This window comes from Ambystoma mexicanum, chromosome 10 (assembly GCF_040938575.1).
Source record: "Ambystoma mexicanum isolate Mex_15411 chromosome 10, UKY_AmexF1_1, whole genome shotgun sequence".
Taxonomy (NCBI): Eukaryota; Metazoa; Chordata; class Amphibia; order Caudata; family Ambystomatidae; genus Ambystoma; species Ambystoma mexicanum.
Window position 1 is genome coordinate 647908611 of NC_090932.1, and position 18430 is coordinate 647927040.

Consider the following 18430-nt stretch of genomic DNA (forward strand, 5'->3'; position numbering starts at 1 on the left):
CCACGCCTAGGTAAGAAAAGAGTTCCTGCTTTCCAGAAGAGTTCCAGTGTTCTGAACCTAGGGAGTGGCTCCTGCCCCACCCAACAGGAAAAGTAGTCCCAAACAGAAGAGGATCCGGGGTTCAACTGGCAGGTAAGTAAGCAGCATGGTCTGCTGCAGGTAAGTCCACCCAAGCATTATGAGCCCGGCGCTTCCAGCGCTGGGACTGGGCATCTTTATGAGCCTGGTGCCACTGGCGCCAGGACAGGGTCCAAAAGGTCCCAATTGGGACTGGCTGGCACTCGGAACCGGGGTTATGGGTCTGCTTCCAAGGGAGTCGGACAAGTCCTGATCTTTTGGAAGCAGAGATCATGACAGGCCTGGTGTTGGGCACGGCAAAGCAGATGCCCTATCTCGTTCTCCCAGGGGTGAGATCCTTCCGTCATACCCTGACACCCTGTTAGGCAAAACCCATGTCGCCTGTGTTTGTACACCATCTCCTCCTCTCCTGTCCACTATTCGACAATGGGTTTCCCAGTATCCACAATCCATAACGGAATGGGACCCGGTTATGCAAGACGGGCTGCCTTTCGTTCATGGGAAGCTCTTCCTACCCACGAGTGAAACCAGGAATCAAGCATTTGACTGGTCCCACGATGCTGCCATCAATGGCCACCCCGGGCAACATCGCACTCTAGACCTTCTTAAATGATGGTGCTGGTGGCCAACTATGAAGCACGACGTGCAAAACTACGTCAATACCTGTTCGATTTGTGCCCAGGGCAAGTCACATAGGGGCCGACCCTTGGGTCTTCTTCTTCCTCTCCCCGTTCCCCCACGGCCTTGGCATACGGTCTCCATGGACCTGATCACTGATCTACCACGTACACAGGGTTTCGACACCATTTGGGTCATCGTTGACTCTTATACCAAACTGGCACGTTTCATACCATGCAAAGGGATACCTTCGGCCCCAGTCTTGGCCAGGCACTTCTTCAAGTCAGTGTTCTGTCTCTTTGGCTTACCCCATGTGTTGGTTTCCGATCGTGGTACACAGTTCACCTCCCGATTCTGGCGGGCCCTTACCGCTCTGTTGGGCATCGACGCACATTTTTCCTCTTCGTATCATCCGGAGAGCGATGGACAGACGGAAAGGGTCAACCAATCGTTGGAACAGTACCTGCGCTGTCTAACGTTGCAGTATCAAGACACATGGCTCAACCTCTTACACATTGCTGAATTCGCTTATAACAATACACTGCACTCTGCTACTGGTTTCTCACCTTTCTTTGCTCTCTACGGTCAGCATCCCCGTGCCCTCCCCATTCCGGACTTCTCCTCTTCTGATACCCCCGCCGCCTCGGCCTGTGCACGGGATCTCGTGGCGGTCCATGCCCAAACTTTGATCCATCTGCGTGAAGCGCAGGCTTCCATGAAGGCGGCTGTTGACAGAAGGAGGACGGTTGCACCCGTTTATAGGGTGGGGATCGGGTTTGGGTTTCTACCCGCCATTTACACATTCCCGGCTGTCGCAAGCTCCTTCCCTGTTTTGTGGGCCCTTACAGGGTGGTCAAGGTTCTGAACCTGGTGGCGTTGCGCCTGGCTGTGCCCTCCTCTTGGCGGATCCACCCGGTCTTCCACGTCTCCCTTATTAAGACCTGTGTTGGCCCTACCCGGTTGGTGTCTCTTCCTGCCCCTGTCTCTGTCTCATCTCCTGACGTTTTAGAGGTTCGGGCCGTTCTGGGTTCCCGTGTTCGTAGGGGTGTTCTGCAGTACCTGGTGGACTGGCTGGGTTACGGCCCTGAAGATCGTTCTTGGGTTGCTTCCCGGGATGTCCATTCTCCCCGTTTGGTTGCCCGCTTTCACTGCGACAATCCCTCCTGCCCACGTGGTCGTGGGCCTTTAAGGGGGGGCTCTGTCACGCCCCCGCTCATGCCCCCACTCCGACACCCTTCCCTGCACTCCTCTTACCTGCCTGACACCGCCCGCTATCATGTCCGCCACCCACCTCAGCAGGGGAGACACAGCAGATGAGATGCCACGGGAGGCAGGATTGCCTTTTTCTGCCCCTTTCCGCGGTGGCGATTACCCTGGCGCCTCCTCCATGCCCGGCAGCACCACCACTCACGCACCAGTCACGGGCCGCATCGCGCTCCACGTGACGCGCGTGAACAGTCGCGTGACTTTTCACAGGATTCCGCTCGCCGGCAGCATCATCACCCACGCACCAGGAAGCACCAATCACTGGCCGCGTCACGCTCCACGTGAAGCGCGCGAGCGGTCACGTGACTTGTCACATGACTCCACTCGCGACTTCAAAAGAAGCCGGCAAAGTACACACGGCGCTTCACAGCTGCTTCTATTGGAGAACTGCTAGGCTTTGCTTACCACCTCTTGTTACTTACCTCCTCTTGACCACGGAACGTTATCTTGGACCTGCTTTGGATTTAACTTTTTTGGACTTGGCGCCTCCTCTTGACCACAGAACGTTATCTTGGACCTGCTTTGGATTTACCTTTTGGACTTGGCGAACTTTCTGATACCCTGGAACTTTCGACCTCCTGTTTGGCCTTTGGACTGCTCAAAGAATCACCACAAATCACGCTCTTGCTACAGGTGTTGTCCGGAGTGCCGATCCTTCATCTCAGCCTGCTGTTGGTTCCCCTGCTGTTGGTATAGGTTCCCTACCTGTTCTACCATTCTCTGGGTAAGCTGGTGTCATCATACCTTGTTTTGCTTTCTCTGCCAATTTCTTGTGGTTGTTTACTTGACCATAACCATTTGCCTTACAGCACTCAGGGGTCCTTCCGGCGTTCCCGGTATCAGGCGGACGACGACACTCTACGCCTGTGGCCTCAAAGATTGCTAGGGCAGTTATTTATTCCTGCTCGAGCGATACTTGGGGACGGAGGAATTTCATAACTGCACGACCATCAAGTCTGACCTCCGAGATATAACACAACCCCTGGTTGATGTTGGAGTTCCGTCCAGGGTTTGGAGTGATGTAGCCATGGACATACTGGGACCTGTCGATTTGGGATATGGTCGGGGAAGATTTGTTGTTGTGGTGGTTGATCTATTTTCCAGGTGGGCAGATTTTAGAATTGTGCGCGAAATATCGGGAGAAAGCATGGTTAAGGTATTGCAAGAGGTTTTCGCGAGTGAGGGTCTCCCAGAAAGTGTCCTCACAGACAATGGCACGCAATTTACCGGTGGGTGTTTTCCCAAGTATTTAGAAAAATGTGGTGTGAGTCATAAGAGAGCAGCCCTTTACCATCCTGAAACAAATGGAGTAGTTGAGAGACTCAATAGATGTGTGATGGAAAGCATTCGCATGGGAGAAGAGTGTGGATTTGACAAATTGGCAACTATTCAAAATAGGATGTGGGCGTTGCGCATGGCACCTCACGCTATCACTGGTTTGTGTCCGTTGGAGCTCATGAGAGGTCGAAAACCTTATTCCATGGCGTGTCCGCCATGGTTAGGCAGGAGCAGGTAGTCTGATGTGGTTGTTGACGAGGTGAGAAGGTCCCTCAAGAAGAAGAAGAGTGAATGGGTCATGCGGGAAAACAAGAGGAGAGGAAGTAAGGAATTGCGTGTGGAGTGTGGTGACTGGGTAAGGATAAAAAAGGGAGTGGTGAGAAAGAAGGGAGATCTGTTATACTCTGACCCAGTTAGGGTCGTTGCTGTGTTGAAGGGTGCAGTGCATGTGGCTGGTGGCCAAGTTTGGAATAAAAATAGAGTAGCCACAGTGAAAAGAGGCGATGTGTGAAATGTGTTGTTTGTGAAGGGGTTTTTTAAAAAAAAAGGGGGAGATGTGTTATGATGTTGCTGATTACATAGCAGCCTGAGCCACCTAGCATGGTAAAGCTAGCTGACATGGAATGTTCTGTGCATCAGGTTCTGATGAGGTCATAGAGGCTGTATTTGATTACATTGCTTTCAGCATTCCAAGTTTGTCAGTTGATCCTGTTCTGTGTTGGTGTAAGGAGCCTCTGTTGTGGTCGGGGGTCTTTTTCCTGTCTAACTCAATTAAACTCATACATGAAGACTTACCTGTGCCTGTTGACGTCTTCGTAACACAAACTAAGTGGATTCGGACTTGAGGCCTTATCTTGGGCGCCTAAGGATGCGGTGCCCTCAAAGGACTTAGACGACCGCTCCTCGAACCGGTTGGTCCTGGGTGAGGCATGACCCTTCTCCGAGCACGGGTCAGAGGCTTTGGCGTTAAGCCATGCCGCCAGCCTACTACACCTGTTCTTCATTGTTTTCTTGGAGAACCTGAGGTATATCTCACACTCTACCTCCTTGTGGTCCGGGTGCAGGCAGTAGAGGCATTGCAGGTGCTTGTTCTGCACAAACACATTCTATAGTCTGCATTTGGTGCAGAGCCTGAAGAGGGACCTTCCCTCTGTCTCCTCCGTCATGGTCGGGGAGTGAAGTAGGCCCAGGCCTTGTAGAATCTTCAACGATCTTCACCCTTGAGGGGTACGGAACTTCACCAACACACAGGCTCATTCGAAACAAAAATAGAACTTTTTCTGTCAAAAACACAAAGAAACGTACAAATGGCTCAGAGAGCAAACTCGAGGACTCCAAACACTGAAGCGTGCATTAAAAAACTGAAGAAGGCTGCCAGAGGAGGGGCTTAGGGAGAGGACTGTCATTGGATGGGGGCACTATGACCCAGAGGGCAGTGATTGGTTTAGAGGAGAAATACAGTTTTTAAGTCAAGCCTCACGACATGGAACATTCATGAGCATGTGAATCCATGCCAGACCCAATGCTGGAGAAATTGTCAATTTCCTGGATGGAATAGATGTCATCTGTCAAAATGAATTTACTGCAATGCGTTTTGTTCTCGATACCAGAATCCTTAATCAAGTAGATTGATGGTTTGATTTCTAAATTAATTTGGTTTAGTAGTAGACGGCTTACTACACGAAACGTCTTTACATTTCCCAAGGAGAAGGGATTATATCTTCCATTTAGTAGGAATTATTTTAAAGCCATCAAGCTGGGAGGTTTTGGTGGGCCACAAGAAGGGGAGGGGGGTTATACGGCAATCCTGTCAAGGCTTTTTTGATGGCTGCACTGAAAATGAGATTATCTTTGGACCGATGAGTCGCTTCTCACAGAAGGATGTGGGAACATACAGTTTCCATTCAGTTTGGGAAAAAATGTCAATTATTTAGGGACCAAGGGTTCAAATTAGTGGCAGAAATTGAGAAGATGGTTGGTAGTGTGAATGGGAGGGTTTTCTCGTACTTGCCGAGGAACAATACAGTGCTGCAAACTATAGAGGTATGCTCTTCCCTTGCCGTATCTTCTGGCCACTGGAGTCCTAGATGATAAACAGAAATAGACTAGCCAGCACTGTACAACACAGGCATGTGACAAGAAAAGAAAGGAGGTACCTGAGAAAAGAGTTGTAAAACTGTATGAAAAGAAAAGCCATGAATAGGTCCAGAAGAATAAGAAGAGAGGATTGCTTACTGTAGCGGCCCGAAGTGAGAAAGTTTGTGATACCTGAAAAAGTGGTTTCTGGGGAATGGGCAGGGCAAACAACAAGACTGAAGTGGAAGTAGGAGCAAATTTAAATCAAGGTAGGGGGAGAAACGGGTTACAAAGATATAGGTGGATGAAGGTAAATATGGATCAAGGGAGGTTTTTTAAGATAGAAAGAATTGTAGCAGGCTTGAAGGAATGGTGCACAATACAACATGAAAATAAGGAAGTAAAGAAAGGTGATATAGGGAAGGAGGCAGGATTGCACTCGCGAGGCCATTGCAGGCTAGGCAAGTGCCGATGGAAGGGGATAAAGAGGAGCTGCAAAGGGTTGGTGCATTGTAAAAAAAAGACTGGGCCCGGTTTGAGAAACCTGTGGGTATCCTCACTCCTACTCCCCCTGTATCTTCTTTTCAGATGACCAAGGAAAGGCCATCGCATTTGGATCCTGGCTCTGAGGGGGGAGAAGCGAGGGAGGATCACATGGGCGGAAAGTCCTCAGTGATTGAGAGTGGGGTGCCCAGAAGTAAGGCATGGTATTCCCCTTTTCCTATTGAAGAGCAACTTAACCCGCCCGGCCCTTATGGGCTACTATGAAACAGCTCCCCTCATTACCCTAAATTTAACCTTTGATGGTACGGGGACGAGGAAGACGCGTCCAAGAATGAGGAACACTAAACCCATATTTTACTACTCTGGTACTGGGACGAGGAAGATGCCTGCAGAGTATTGAGAGGGGCAGGCATGCCCTTTTAACTATGGTCAGGCAAATCTAATTATGAGTCCACACCTGCAACCTGTGAAGTGGTTACAGGCGAATAAAGGGAGACAAGTGGAGCAGCAGAGAGAGCAAAATGGAGGCCTGTGTGGGAGAGACCAGTTTTAGACCTGTGTCATGAGGAGGCACCCGTGGTGAGACTTGAGAAGGAGCCAGTATGCCAGCCGACATCCCAGAGGACCTGTGGAGCCCAAGGCAAGTGGGCCGGGAAGCTGCCACAAGTGTAGGAGTCCTTCGCGTGGGAGAGTGAGCAGCTGGAGCTGCGAGAGAACCAGAAAAAGAGAGGACCCCGTCCGCAACCATGAAGAAGCAGTGAAATCGGCAGCATACACAAGAGAAAATCCGGCATGCGAGAAGGGCTCGCAAAGGCTGGTACGCCGGCCTGAGAAGCAGAAAGGAAGCAGCAGGAGCCGCCGGAAAGGACTGCTGAGGACCGGCCAGTGTTGGGGAAAGTCACTCGAATACCAGGGCGCTCCTAGTGGATCGCATATAGGTAAGGTTATACAGAATTGAATGCAAACTTGAACTTAAGCTGAACTATGCATATTTATGATACCGAACCGAATACAAACTTGAAAGTAAGTTGAACTATGCCTACTGAATACTGAACTGAATACAAACTCAAAACTAAGTTGAATTATGCATATTGAATACTGAATGGAATGAAAATTGGCAAATAAGCTGAGCTATGCATATTAAATACTGAACTGAAAGAGACCTTGAAATTAGGAAGTTGAACACTGAATTGAAATACAACTTTATGGACAAGCATGTAGCTGATGAAAGCCAAAAGGGAAAGTCTCTGGTGGAAACGGGCTACGGAAAAGAGCACATGGCAAGGCCAAAGACTGGTAAGAGATGTGTGACACGTTATGGCAAAGCCGAGAGGCTAACCAGGAGAGCCAGCAGAGTGTAAATCTGCCAATAAAGACAAGAGGCCGGCAAAGAGAAAACAAGTGAATGTAAATCTGTGCACGGTACAGGTGCAGATAAACCTGTGTGGGCTGATGAGCCTAGGGATCCTGGTTGAGCGACCTGTGATGGGTGGACTGTGTGGTCCATAAATTTGCCTAGTCCAGTAAGCCCTAAATTGTGAAAGCCTCAAGACACTGTGAGATAAACCAAGGAGAAGCACTGTAATCATACTGGTGATGCCATTCAGAAGAAGGGTCGAGTTGACCAAGAGTTGTGTTGAACTTTGAGAGACTGAAACACATACCATTTGTTATTTTAAAGTCTTGGGGAAGGGAACTCTTAGACTTGAGGAGCTGCACATGCTGCCTTGAGGACAGAGCCTCACGACCCCTTTTCTTGTCAACTGTGTTGTCTAAAACATGGGTAAGGAAATCCCTAGGATTGTGTGGAACTATATTGCCTTGAATTTGGGAAAAGTAATCTTAAGACTTTTGTGGAACTCTTTTAAACTTGGGGAAGGGAAGCTGAAAAGGATGCTAGGAGCTGGAAGAAGCTCAGAACTTTGTGTTGATCACCATTTCTTTTATGATTGACATCCCTACACAGTGTTTAGCTTTAGTTGTGAGGGCAAGGATAGGTTTTGGACACAGACGTTTAAGTTGCACTCTTTCACTCAGACTTTCCTTAGTTTCATTCGGGTACGGAAATCCCACCTTAGCATAGGGCAAGTTAGGCTTTCTGACATCCTGACATTTGATTTAATAAACACATTTGGTTTGAACTTTGAATCGGTTGTCTGTATCTTGTCTCATGATGCCTTCACACTGATTTATGCGAGAGATATAAAGAAGAAAAAAGATGGGAAAGAAGTAAGGATAAGTGAAGGCAACAGGTGAGGGAGAAGTGGCTGAAGAGGAATAGTGCAGTTTGTTGATTTTAGAGGTAATCAATCAAGAAACATCACAGCCAAACAGTTGAAAGGTGGGTTACCTGTTTGGGGTGTCAGAGGATGGTAAAGGTGGGTGAAAGATGGCAAGGTTAAGAAAATAGGGCGGGCAAAGCAGTTTGGTAAATCAGCTTTTTGGCATGGAGTAAGTTCCAATATTTGGAGTGGAGAGAATGCCAAGTGGTCAGAGGGAGAGTGTGACTTTTGGCTTCATAGAGAGATTTGTGAGTAGGGCAAAAGGTAAAGCGGCATGTTGATGATGATTACTGCTGACATCACACATGATGCATCAGGCAAAAAGGTCAAGTCAGTCTCTGAAGTGGTTAATGTTAACAGGGCTGTTTGGCCTTGTAGATATCATGCCAGGTTGAGAAAATTGCCTTTTCTATTCGGGAGACTTCTAGAGTCGCTCTCACACTGATGCAAGTCACAAAGGAGTCACTGGGACAGAGTGCATAAGAAAAAAGATATGAATTTACCTGGTCTTTCCTTGCGAGAAAGAGATCTTTTGAAGATGGTCTTCAAATAATGAAATTGTGGACCGAGAGCCCTGGAAGGACCTGTTTCACAGAACAGGCAGAGCAACCAAGGATAGTCCGGCCCCAAGCAATGCTGTCACAGTGTGTGAGTGTCAGAGGAGGAATTGCAATCAGATCAGGAGTTGCATTGCCTATAGCCCTACCAGTGTGCCATGCAGGAGCAAGTATGTTGCCGGGTGTGTGGGAGGGGAAAAATCAACAGTCAAAGGATTTACATTCACTCAAAGTACGTCACTGTCAAAGCACGTCCTGTATGTTGTGTCTCTGTGTCTAAAGAGCCTTGCGCAACAGGCCTCGGGGCACATACACTCAACGTATCTTATAAATCATTGCTACACATGTTTTGCAGTCTCCTGCTATAAATATGGAGGAAAGAGGCTGTAACAGCTGAAGAATGCGGATGAAGGTTAGAAATGACAGCTCAAGATTTTTGCTCACTTTTCTTTGAACTCCGGTGTCAGGTATAAGCACTGCAGTAAGGAATTGAGGTAGCATGTGCTTCCTTGATTTGACAAACCAATGTAGATTTTAGTAGAGGTTGAACCTATGGAAAGAAAAAATGAATACACAATTATAAAATATAAAGAAACCACTACATTGCATAAACTTGTGAAAGTTACATGAGGGTGACCAAATGAAGTCATCAAGAATAAGAATAGAATAGTTGATGAGGAAAAGCAATATTTACATCACAATTTTAATCTTAATAAACGTTCTTGAATTGAAAAAAAACATCTAAGCATCTGAAAAAATGGTTCAGAGTGGTTTAATGTTTCATCTGGCTATCTCAACTCTACTGTTATAGGCATCCGAGGTGTTTCAGGTAATTTCAGGTAATTTGTTAGCATTAGTGGAGCGGCAGTACGAAACCCCAGATATTTTAACTTCAAAACCACTTTGACTGGATCTACTTAAATTTCTAATTTTATTTTATGTAGATTTAATGGAATTTGACTTAGTAGTTGTCAGATTGTGGGTATTATGTGTCCATCCCAATAACTGTCTTCGATCATTTTCAGTTCCTCCCTATTTAAGGTATCAGAACCAAATCATCTCGTTTTTAGCAGCCGGGCAATAAACACTCAAGAGTTCATGATCCCACTTGCAATGGAAACACGGATAGGTCACAATTATGGTCAAGTAGTCCAAGAGTTGAACAGTGAAAATGCATATGTATGCAAACAATAGCTACTTACAATAGAATGTAACAAATTCAGAATGCTACTATGACTTATCTCCCCATGGGGAGGGAAATCAAGGAAGAGGCACCAAGCACTAATATGGAGGGGCAGGAGGACAGGGAAGATGTTTGTGCGTGAGTTACTTCAAAGGTAGGCGGCAGTGTTTCTCATGCACCTTGATTACAGCTTCAAAAGTACTTTGAAATTGCTCCCCCTTGTAGAGTGGTGCGTTGCAGTATATGCAGAGGACTGTTGTCTTCAGAAGATATGGATCAATAGCCTCTTTTATTGCTTGCAATGTAGCTGGTGGGATTTTGTGTGCCGCAGAAGTCGGATGTGTGGTTACAGTATTGGCTGAGGAAGAATAGGTGGAGGAAGACAGCCTACTACCTGCTAAGAAAGGAACAACCTTTCTGAGAGCATTGCAGTGGTTGGATTTGGTGTGGCGGCGAATGGAGGTGGTCCTGTAGGAGTACTGTCGAGGTAGTCAGCGACTGAGTATGCTCAGTGCATTTCACTTTGGTAGCTTTAGCCTTTGGTACATTCCCAACAGTGGTAAAGAACTGCCACACCCAGGATTCTCTCTGGGTGCTAGAGGTAGGCACTTCCTGTACCTCATCTTTTTGGTCCTCTTCATTGTCTTTGGAAGTACTGTGCTTTTTTTGTTGTGTAGGTCCTCTAGCTGGTGGTGGTGGTGGTGGCTCTTGGGGAGGAGGGATATTAATAGCTGATGCCATTTTTAAGATATGTGCGTTATACTATAGTGTTAATGGATAATGAGTATGAATAGTTGTAGGAGCTGTGCAAATGTACATTTTGAGCTTGAAAGTTCCTAGACCAGTAGAAAATGCAGTTCTGTACTGTCCCTGAAACATGGACCCGATCGCGAAGTGCAGAGACGCCATCATGCTGCGCCCGCACGTGTGGTCACGTGGCACGGTTTGGAAGGTCTGCAATTATGTGAGATGTTCGCGGACGTCGACCAATGCAAAAACAGTGGAAAAAGCTAGAAGTTGGGAAATGGCAGCGATTTAAGGTCTTCATCTTTGAGGTCCTGGGTGTTATTCTTAGCAGTGCACAGTGGTGGCGCAAGTTATGGGTTCTTAGCTTACCATAACTGGTGAATTTCTGAGGTTTTTCGGTTTCACTTGTAACTATAACGTCCCTTTAATGTTTTTTCAGTCATATCTATATCTCCCTGCCATGCACTCTCTGACTCCATAATTCCCTCCATCTCTACCCCATGCATTCTCTCCCGCCCATGTCCTCTACATTTTCTCTCTTTATCTCTGTCACGCCTTCTATCACCATTATTGCCACTTTGTCTTTAACCATGCCCTACCTCACACCCTCACACTCACCCCCACATTCACAACCTCACTTACCACATCGTTATACTCACACCCTCATACTCTTGCATCCTCACACCCACACACTCTACCATATTAGTCATATTTATTGGCATGACTCATGGAGATACAAGCATTGTCAAAGGATGCAGATCAACTATCATATTTTAGAATTCATTACAAGTGGGATTTTGAGAGTTGCGGTCTTGCAGGTGGTGTTCTGAAGCTATTTCTACTGTTGCTAGTTACTCCACTAACAGGACTTGGATTGATTTTTCAACTTTGAGACTTACGAAGACATGGATTTGCCAAGATAATTTTTCAGGGTATATTGCCCTTGTCTTCTCATATTTTGGGCAGTGTAAGAGGAAGTGGGACTTCTTTTCCACCAGCTCTGAATCACCTGGTCGGAAGATCCAATCTTGCGTGCTTTTGCAATCCTGCTTGTGCTGGCCCCTCTCAATTCCAATAATGTGGCCACTGACCATGTTTTAGGTCATTGCATGCTGGTGTTTTGGGGTGCTTTACTCTAGTAAGATAGCCTCCTAGGGTCCTTATTATCTTTAGTAGCCTGTCACATTCCATCTCTTTGTGTGTCTGAATGGGTGATAGCCTCCTAGGATCCCTCGTATCTTTAGTAGCCTGTCACATTCCATCTCTTTGTGTGTCTCAATGGGTGACGTATTCCTGTTTCACTTCTTTTGCAAACAGATGTAACTGGAATGATTCTGGGTTCCTTGAGGTCTGGTAAGGGGTGTGGGGGATGTTTTGGATGTTTTACCTGAGCAGATTCTTCTGTTAGGTGGTTGTTGCTTTCTGGGTTTGAACATAGGTTGCATAAGCCATCTTAAAGGAAAAGCTTAGGTGTGGAGTTTCAGGGACAGAAGAAGAGGGCCTGGAGCAGGGGGTGGGGGGCTTGGCACAGGGAGGAGCAAAAGCATATTTGCACTCATAGCCACCACACACCCATATCTAAGGGCATTTTATCATTTTATATGGGGTGTGGCTCCCACTAATCACCCACCACTACCCAAAAAACACCTCCCTAGCATCTCTTTACCTTGGCTCATTGTCCCATGTTCAAAATCACCTGTGCATCCCAGACGGTCCTATTTATGGATTTGTCTGGGCTGGCCCTATGCCTGACAGCACGTGATGTGCAGTAGTCCTACTTATTTCAGCAGTGTCAAGTGAATTCTCTCGTAAAGCATAGCCTCAGCTGAGCTCTGCCAGCAAGAGAGCAGCACAGTGAGTAGAAGGTGGTACACAGAATCTATACCGGATGCCCTCTTCCACCCATACACACACCTTTCCTTGTCACTTCACAATCCCTGACAGACGATCCCCCCTTTCTGCCCTCCCTTTGGCAAAGTGTACTAGAGTATAACCTTGGCTGTGAAGGAAACAGGCGGGACTTAGTGGATTTGACTTAAGATGTCATTCCAAATGAAGAGAATGCGACAATTATAAATGAAACTGGAGGACCTTGCAGAGTCATATTCTGGGCTGTCCAATCTCTTGCCAAAAAAGGAATACATCCACTGTATTACAGCCTCTGCCTTCCTGCTTATTCTGGCTTTTGTGAAGGAGCAGAGACAGGCTTCTTTTATCTGTGGGACTATTGCTAACCATTAGCCCTAAACAGAGATTTCCAAACAGGGAGCTGACTAGCCACAGTCCCTACCAGGCATGGGATCATACAGACGGTACCGTCCCTCCAGAGGTCAAGCAGGACAGGTTGCTTTGTCTCTGATGGGTGCAGAATAAGTATCATTACTTTTAGGAGCAGAGCATTTGAGTCGACTCCTCAATAAGTGAGCTGCCAAAGTACAATGCACAAAAAGAGCTGCTGTGAGTTGGAATCACAAGGCCGAAGTTTTGATTAATAATTGATTATTTGCGAAGTGTGTTTTTTAAAGTTCTTTAAAGAAAGCATGTTAATATAGAATTACCCAATCGAAATCAACCTTGCTGTGTTTGAACATACTATTCACTGTGGCTTGTTAGCAAATAACTGGCATGGTCTATTATGCTAAAGATGAATACAATGCATCTACCAAACATCGAATACCTTTGGGAAATATTTTGTATTTTTTTGTTGGACATTTGTAAGGCGCCAACACAACAGAAAGGTGTTTCATGTTGCCACAAACCAAAAGGGAGGGGTGGGGGGGCCAAGGGAGAAGAATACAATAACGGTCCTCCTAGGCCCTGTGACATTCAGATTGTGCAAGTGCAGAACAAGAAGTGCGAGGAAAGGAGGACGGGGGAGTGTGGGTCAAAGCGATACGTGCTAAGGTGGGAGGGAAGAGTTAGGGCGAAGTGCAGCTTTTACGGGGAGGCCAAAGGGAAAGTGCCATGGAGGGCAGATTAACACCGGGCAAAAAAGAGTGGAGGGAGCATAGGAGGACTGGGGGAAGGGGACCTGGGACCCTGCAGTACTCAGAGGGACCAGGAGGCCATTGATAAAGGGGGGAGGAAGGAGTTAGCAGGGGAGAGAGCGAGAGAAGGAGAAAAGGAAGGTCTCAAGGAGCTTCCGGAACTTAAGGAGATACGACTTAAGTCAGAGAGGGGCAGGAAGTCCATTTCAGAATGAGGCGCTTGCATCGGAGAGACATCTGTCCCCACTGGTTGCTTAGAGAAGCGATAGATTCAAAGGGAGTTACATAGCAGACTGAAGGGATCTGCCAGGAAGGTATTTAGGGAGAGAGAGAAGGATGTAGAGGGACCCAGGCCCCAGAAAGCCTTGTGGATGATGCAGAAGGTCTTGAATTTGATCCTAGCAGACATTGAAGAGAAATTAGGGCTGAGAGATGCAGTCCCTGGGCTTGCGACCAAGAAAAAGTATTGCGGTCCTATTCTGAATTAGTTGAAGGGGATGAAGAGAGGATGAAGGAAGATTAAGGAAGAGGCTGTATTAGTAGTCAAGCCTAGGTAGGACCAGCGCTTTGGAGACGTTGCGTTTCTTGGGGAAGGTGAGGAAAGGGAGAATACCTCTGAGGAGGAGCAGTTGAAAGTGGGCCTTCTTGGCAAGGTCCGTAAATATGAGGAGGAAGGAGAGGGAGGAATCAAAGATGCACCAAGGTTTTTTGCCTCCCAGGAGGGTTATGGGAGGGGGCCCATAAAGGGCAGCCAGAGGGAGGGAGGGAAGGTGGGAGCTGGGGTCTCAATTCAGTGGAAAGGATCTTGGTCTTACTGGCATTAAGGCAGAGATCAATGGCAGCGCACCATGACTGAATGGCAGTCAGTCAGGGATGAGAGAGGAGGAGGAGGATATTATATTTTTATGTTATTTTTATTTATTTATTTATGAATAGAGGAAGGAGAGGAAAGCTTGAAGGAGTAGATATTGAAGAGCCACAGCGAGAGGATTGAACCTTGAGGGACGCCTCAAGTGGAGAGTAAGATAGAGGAGAGAAAAGGCGCAGCTCAACCTGCGAGGTTCTGTTGGAGAGGAAGGAGATCAACCGGTCCAGAGCCAAACCTGTGATGCCAGGGGTGTCATGGAGCCAATTTATGAGGGTGGCATTTTTGACCGTGTCAAAGGCAGAGGAAAGACGAAGGAGGGTAAGAAAGGAAGGAGAATTAGAGTCAAGATTAGAGAGCAGGTCATCACAGGTGTTCAGTAGAGAGGTTTCTGTGCCTCTGGCAGTTCTGAATCCAGACTGATGGTCGCAGAAACAGCTGACAGAGTTGGAATGTTGAGTCAGTTGGGAGATGTCAAGCTTCTCAAGGATTTGCCCAGGAAGGGGGTGATGGATAGCGCGATAGTTAGCCGGGTAGGAAGGGTCAGAAGAGGGCTTTTTAAGGAGGGGGAGCACAAGGGAGTGCTTGGGGCAAAACAGTGGTTTCAGAAATCTGCAAGGGATGGCGCAATGGAAGCAATGTTGTCCTTGATAGTTCTAGAGGAACAAGGGAGGAGGCTTTCATAGAGAGCACTGCTCTAGAGACCTCATCTGGTGCTATGGCAGAGAAGGAGGAGCGCGGTGAGGGAGGGAGGGAAAAGAGGAGGAATGATTGCAGGGGAGGGAGAAGGGGGTAAAGGAGAGTGAGGACAGAATGCCTTGGGTTTTGGAAAGGGAGTGGGAGGCCAGAGAGGTGCAGAGGGTCGGGATGGAAGGGGAGATGTGGAGACTGCAGAAGGATTGGCAAGTTCCTTGCAATAGTATAGAGCAACTCAACTGCAAGTTTTGGTAGATCACCTAGACCCGGTTAGTTCCAAACAATGGCTGCATTTGGAGAATGCTCTCATGGTACCAGTGTCCCTGGGAGAATGACAGCAGTGGAATATGGCATATCAAAATGAGCAAGGAAAAATAATAAGGAGAAGGAAAAGAGAAAGTAACTACTTCTCCAGGAAAAGTTCGGACAAACTGGCCGCTATCCCTGATGAGTACTGTCTGTTCTCTTCTGCTGCAACAATTTTTACCTCGTTTCTACTTCCAGGAGTGCAGCCTGCAGCCAATTCAAAATGACTGCAGCTAACAAGCTATGAGCTATTGCAATTAGCTAATTCAACTGCCAAAGTATTAAATGCAATCAAGGAGGAGATGAGGGCTTTGTGCTTGGTGGCCCTCCAAAATCCGTTTGTTCTGGACCTCCTAACAGCCATCGAAGGAGGGGTTAGCGACAGATTTGGGTCAAGCTGCTGTACTGCAATCTCTTATGGTGAGGCCGCTAATGGAACTTTAAGTGCAGCTCTAAAAGAGATAAGGACACTCCAGGGAAATATGACGAGCAAGGTCAATGGAGTGCAAGCCAAAGACGGGTTTGACAGAGTATTTGCATGGGTGCCCACCTGACTTTCTGGATTGTTTCGAGTGACTGCCCTGTGCTACTGCTGCTTCACTTCACCTTCTGTGCTATTAAGAACATTTCAAAAGTGTTTTTAATGAGCAAAAAGGGCATTTGATGTTACCCTTTAGTGTTTATTGATAAAAATAGTATTGAAATAAAAAGCAGAAAGAAAATAATGGGGGAAAATGATGAGGAGGATCTTGATGGATAGGTGTTTACACAACCTGCTGATGTCAAAAATTATAATCAATACTGGATCCAATGTCTAAAAGATGGGACAGGGTGCTTCTGCGTTGGGGAAGATCTGAACGGCTGGGAGGAGACTAGGGGGACATGACACGGTTAGAATAAATATGGATCCATAAAGATGAAGTTGCTCAAAAAGAACAAGCGGTCCAAAAAGATTTAGTTATTAATACATTAAGAAAAGGGGGGAATAATGTAATAAAAATACAAGTTCAGCGTGGTCTGAAGGAATGCACTTATCTGCGAGAGTAACAATATAAAAGGGGCGGGTGGCTCTTTCTGATATCTGTGAAATTAAAACCTTAATAAAAACGAATCGTAAATCCTGGGGCACAGGTAAGTGTAATCCATCTTAGTGGTAGAATGAAGCACAGTAAATAGGCCGCAAAAGCTTTCTTCTGCTTTAGACGTGTGCAAGCATTCTGTTCGCGGCAAAGCGCTGCAGCTGGTTCATTAGCACATAGCATGCGATCCCACGTCAGCGTTAAGAGAAGCACACAGAAGTTATTTTTCAAGGTCAAATGATTAGAGCTTACAGGGTCTGGCAGTGAAAGAGGAACATATGACCATTTTATAATTCAAAATCATTTATGAAATGTGATTTACTAGTGAAGCCGGCAAGAACCACAGCAATTTCAAATCACTTGCAGACCATTTTCCCTGGGAAGAGGATGGAAAGTGTTACTTACCTGTAACTGTTGTACTCCAGCATGGGTCTGGCATGGATTCATACTCATGAGTATTCCCTGTGGTCAGGCTGGGAATCCTCGGTAAAAGAAAAAATCTGTTTCAGTTTTATTTCTGAACTGTCTTTCTCCTAACAACCAATCACTGAGCTCTGGGTCATACTGCCCCCAGCCAATGACTGCCCTCTACCTAAGCCCCTCCCCGGCAGTCATCTTCAGATTTGGTAGCACGTAAAGTGGCAGTAGGACCAAGGGAGGTGCCACAGAGGGGTAGGCGGGAGGGTTCGTATGTGAATTCATGCCAGAGCCATGCTGGAGAACAACAGTTACAGGTAAGTAACTTGTTCCTTCTCCAGCATGGGGTCTGGCATGGATTCACATGCGCATGAATAAAGAAAACACAGCAGTACAGACATGCAACCACAGCAGGTGGCAAGGCTCAACAGAAGCAATCTCTTACCTCCTCACCAGGCTCACCTTCAAGCGAACAGGTTGCACAGCACTGCTTGGCCGACTCTGGACTCCTCCCTGGAATCCCCGTTGACGCAGTAGAATTTCGTGAAGGTGCTCGTCGACCTCCACGTAGCAGCCCTGCAGATGTCCAGCATGGGCACACCAGACAGGAATGCTGTTGTAGCAGCGATCGCTCTGGTAGAATGAGCTCTCGGATGGCCAGGCAGCAGTCGGTTTGCCAACTGGTGACAGTGAGTGATACAGTAGGAGAGCCACCCGGAAATTGAAGCCTTGTACAGGGCCTTCCCATAGTTCACAGGACCAAAGTTCACAAAAAGCAGAGAAGTTTTCTGGAAACTCTTTGTGCGGGCAACGTAAAACATCAGCGCTCCAGCCACATCTAGCAAGTGCAAAGTCCTTTCAGCCGGCGACAAAGGTGTCAGAAAAAACACAGGTAACACCAAGGGTTCTTTGAGGTGGAATTCTGAAGGAACCTTGGGGATGAAGGAGGGGTGCGTCCGGAGCACCACCCTCGTCTCGTGAAAAGTCATGTAAAGTCACTTGCATGACAGCGCCTGGATCTCACCTACTGGTCTTGCAGAGGTGATGGCCACGAAGGGTGTAGTGGGAGATAGCCGCCAGATGTACCTGAATAGAGGCATGAGTCAGGCCCGATTTGGCTAATGACAGTAAATAGCGAAGTACTGGAAGGGCCGTGACCCGTAGAGGGTTGATCTTCTGAGAACGGCACCAAATTGCAAAGCGCTTCCATTTGTGTCTGTTGCATTGCAAGGTTGATGACGCCCTGGCCTTGGCGAGACTCTCTTTGCAGTCCGCTGAAAGATCATAGCCACCAAACTCTAGTGCTGCAGGAGCCAGGCCTTCAGTTTCAGAGACCCTGGGTTGTGGTGAAGAATGGCACCTCCTTCCCTGGCGAGAAGATCGGCGGTGCTGACATGCTGAGAAGGTCCGGGTAACAGATCTGTCTCGGCCACGCTGGCGCGACGAGGATTAACCTGCACTGGCACTGTCTGAGTTGATTGATGACTCGTA

The 18430-nt window shown here is 47.3% G+C and overlaps 1 protein-coding gene across 6 annotated transcripts in view; it reads right to left on the bottom strand.

Annotated features, from left to right (window-relative positions):
• Positions 1-18430, bottom strand: part of LOC138491615 (ubiquitin carboxyl-terminal hydrolase 48-like) — a 1427336-nt gene that overhangs the window by 1091364 nt on the left and 317542 nt on the right. For all 6 annotated transcript variants that reach the window (XM_069618241.1, XM_069618240.1, XM_069618239.1 and 3 more), the window contains one exon: positions 9104-9209. In XM_069618241.1, coding sequence (XP_069474342.1) covers positions 9104-9209 — 106 coding nt within the window. The remainder of the gene's footprint in view (positions 1-9103; positions 9210-18430) is intronic.